The sequence below is a fragment of the Myotis brandtii genome, unplaced genomic scaffold (assembly GCF_000412655.1).
Source record: "Myotis brandtii unplaced genomic scaffold, ASM41265v1 scaffold1310, whole genome shotgun sequence".
In the NCBI taxonomy this organism is placed as follows: Eukaryota; Metazoa; Chordata; class Mammalia; order Chiroptera; family Vespertilionidae; genus Myotis; species Myotis brandtii.
In genome coordinates, this window is record NW_005354633.1 from 68,574 (window position 1) to 72,459 (window position 3,886).

Below are 3,886 nucleotides of genomic sequence, written 5' to 3' on the forward strand. Positions count from 1 at the left end.
TAGGTATATTTAAATTACATATATAAATATATAAAGAAGATATCTGGAAGGGCATAGAATAATTTGGTATTAATAATTACTTTGGAAGAGAAAAGGGAATATAGAAAAAGGGAAGATTATCAATTTATATTTTACTAGTGGACTGGTGCATGAAATTCGTGCATGGAGGGGTTCCCTCAGCCCAGTGTGCACCCTCTCTAATTGGTGACCCTTTGAGGGATGTCCGAATGACATCCCTGGGATCAGGCCTAAACCAGCAGTCGGACATCCCTCTTGCAATCTGGGACTGCTGGCTCCTAACCGCTCACCTGCCTGCCTGCCTGACAGCCCCTAACTGCCCTCCCCTGCCAACCTGATCTCGCTTCCAACTGCCTTCCCCTGCTGGCCCAGTCACCCCCAACTACCCTCCCCTGCCAGCCTGGTTGCCCCCCATAGCCCTCACCTGCTGACCTGATATTGCCCCCAACTGCCCTCCCCTGCCAACCTGATCTCACCCCTATCTGCTCTTCCCTGCTGGCCTGATCACCCCTAACTGACTCTGTCTGCCTGATCGCCCGTAACTGCCCACCCCTGCCAGCCTGATCTTGCCCACAATGGCCCTCCCCTGCTGGCCTGATCTCATCCTCAAAGGCCCTCCCCAAAGGCCTGATCTCACCCCAACTGCCCTCCCCTGCTGGCCTGGTTTCCCCCAACTGCCCTCCCCTGCCGGCCTGATTTCACCCCTAACTGCCCTCCCCTGATGACCTGATCACCCTTAACTGCTTCTGCCTTGGCCTCCACCACCATGGATTTGTCTGGAAGGAAGTCGGATGTCTGTAAGATGGCCAGTCAATCTGGTCTAATTAGCATGTTATCCTTTTATTAGTATAGATAGATTATACAGGATAGTATTGCTTAAGTGTGTGTGTGGGGGGGTCCCTTTTTCAGCAGGAGGAGATGCTCTTGGCAGACAAAAACACATAATCCCTATATCTGGACTGATGGCCAGCCTTATGCACTATACAAACAAACCAGTTATTAAAAAATTGAACTGCTTTCTTACACCTTACACCGAACAGCTATTGCCCTTAAAACCCCTCCTCAGCCCCCACCTTATGTTCTGCCTTTGCAGTTCACCCAGATTAGGTTCTGATTGGTTGGTTTCTATGCCAGTAAGCGTCAGAATTTCCTCCTCATAGGCAACCATTGGTTCCTCGCAGTTCCTCCAGATTTGGTTCTGATTGGCCAGTTTCTATGCCAGTAAACATCTCTGGGCCTATCTCCTATCTCCCAGCCTTATCAGAGAGGCGGGGCTGATTCACAGCCACCCTAGGCTGCTGGCGAGCGGGCTGAACTGCTGATCTCTCAGAGAGAGAGAGAGGCATGGTGCTGGCAAGGCCCGAAGAGAGAGAGAAGCAGGGTCTGATCTGCAGCCTCAAAGCTGCGAATCAGACCCTGCTTCTCTCTCTCTCCAGGTCTCACGAGCAGCTGCAGTAGCCACTGGTCAGCTCCTCCTCGCTCTCCCCAAGAGGTCAGGAGTTCAGCCCATTCGCCAGTCCCCACCCACCTGAACCTGTTGCCTGCACAGTGTTCAGTCATCCCTCTGGTCGTTTTGGATGTGACAGCCCCTGGGTTTTTATATATTAGGGTACCTTTCTAAATTGAGTTTGATACAATGAGTTTACAGTATTAATGTAATTAAATGAAATAGCATCAATGATGATAAAACTTATGATGGTTAATTCAGTTGTGACCAAGCCTCAGTCCATGGTGGCCTTTCCCACTGGTCCACTCTTTAGGGCCTTTTTATTTCCCCCCAAACCATTAAGTCCATGTTTTTATCTACTGTTTCACTTAGTTATTGAATGTTTATTATTTTCTGACCTCAGTTCTCTAAGGATAACTTTTTTCCTGCAATATCAAGCCACCCTCTCATAACCCTCAAGTCACTTTCTCCAAGCAATGCATTTAAGACACGACCATCAACCATCCTGCTTGGGCCAGTCCCTTGCAGCAGCTACCTGGGATTCTTGTCTGAGAGCGATGGTTCATTTGGTAAGGATGGCACTCTCCTGCCCATGTGTAGGAGAGACACAAGAGGCCTATTTTTATGGTAGACTAGAGGCCCAGTGCACAGATTTGTGCATGGGTGGGGTCCCTCAGCCTGGCTGGTGATTGAAGCCTATCGGGGAGTCGGTGGCTGGGAGGAGGGACCCTGGATCCATCCCCGACTGGGGTGGGGGACCTGATTGGGGGCTGCTGGGGGGAGGGGCCATGGGAGGTTGTGGGGGGCCCATAGGGGCCCAGATTGGGCCAGTTGGCTGTTGCAGTTCCTGTCGTAGTGACCTGTGGTTCTGGTCATTCTGGTTGTTCTGGCATTTGGTCGCTCAGCTTTTATATATATGTAGATATTTAGGGAAGTTGTTTAATTGTGAAGTACAGAGCGATGTATGTATAAATGGAAAAGGTGTGGGGCTAAGCCCAGTCTAGGATGTCAACCTGCTTGCAGCATACTTGCCTCTGTGTCTCTGTCCTGTTCGCCATCCTTCCCCCCAAATCAAATGCGGAGCACTTACATTTCTCTTAGAGCGGTCTATGCTCTCAGACAATTACTCACCGATCACCTTCAGCTCCAAAATCGCTTCTTCAAAATCATTTCCTTTTTTAAAAAAACACGTGTACATCCCATTGTCTGAGACCCTAACACTGCGGATTCTCACAGCCACTCTTCCCTCCGCGATGTGATCTTTCACCAGCTCGGCCCTCCCTCGGAAGTCCACCAGCTGCTGCTCCGTCTGCTCCACGCGGTCCTCATACGCGTACACGGCATCTGCGAACCGCGAGCGGAACCACCGCAGCTCCATGTCCTCAGCGCTCATGGCCGGGGCTACGCGGCAGGGCAGCGCCGTGTCTGCGCCCAGCAGGGCCACAATGGGCTCCGAGGGCGCAAGGACCGTGAATGAATCTGTGGGACAGACCGAAAGCGACAAGAATAACACAGGACCCAGGCGTTTTCTGACACAGCGTCATCACAGCCTGTGGAGACCCATAGGCACTCTGTCATCCAGGCGGCCGCCTTCTCTGCACACACCCAGGCTGAAGGTGGGGGAGCAAAGACAGAGAGGGTGTCTACGCCTCCGGAGCTTACAAGCAACATGGTCATCTCATGTGAAATAAATGACTTTTTAAATTGCATTGGTGGTAAATTCCATGAAGGGGGAGGGAAGAGGGCTGGGAAATCATGAAGCTAGAGTTTTTCATCAGAAAAACTGCATGGGCATCAGAAAGTGCATTCCCCATGAAGCTGAGACCTGCACGAATTACAACGCATTAGTGAGGTAATTCTGCCTGATCCTTCTCTCTAAAATAATCGTATGATGACTTATTTTTCCTTGTGTATGGGCAAATAAATCATTGTATCAAAATGAAGGATTTGTAATTAATCCAGGTATGTATGAGAAGTGATTGAATCCCTCTATTCAGAGAAAGAGAGAATCCAGGGATAAGAATCTTTAAATATTCTCACCTGAGCCCCATATGGACACCTGGAGAAGCAGGATCAAGAAGAGATCTCTGGGCAGAGAGAAGTCCAGGGAACCCACCATCTTTCCCAGAGCGGAGGACAGTGTGCCACAGAGGGAGGCCCTGAAAGTACCTGGAGGAGCGACAAAGATGGACCCACAGTAAAAAGTCTAACCAAGGTGGTTCGTGTCTCGCTCAGCGACTCCAGGGAAGCCTTTCACACTCACTAAGGACACCTTTTGCCTCCTTTTCCAAGGAAATAGTCTTGTTCCATCTTGACAGCCATGTTCTGCAGTAATACATCTGTCCATGATCTGTCTAAACTCTAATTCAAGAACATTTTGTTCAGTGGATGGGGCAGACAGGAGGTGAAGAGCAGTCGCTG

At 50.1% G+C, this 3,886-nt stretch overlaps 1 protein-coding gene across 1 annotated transcript in view; it reads right to left on the reverse strand.

Annotated features, from left to right (window-relative positions):
• The window catches only part of LOC102243514 (butyrophilin subfamily 1 member A1-like), a 14,857-nt gene extending 11,273 nt beyond the window's left edge, over positions 1-3,584 (reverse strand). The window contains exons 1-2 of the mRNA XM_005860126.1: positions 3,506-3,584; positions 2,597-2,944 (exon numbers count right to left, since the gene is read on the reverse strand). Coding sequence (XP_005860188.1) covers positions 2,597-2,944; positions 3,506-3,584 — 427 coding nt within the window. The remainder of the gene's footprint in view (positions 1-2,596; positions 2,945-3,505) is intronic.
• Positions 3,585-3,886: the final 302 nt, after the last annotated feature.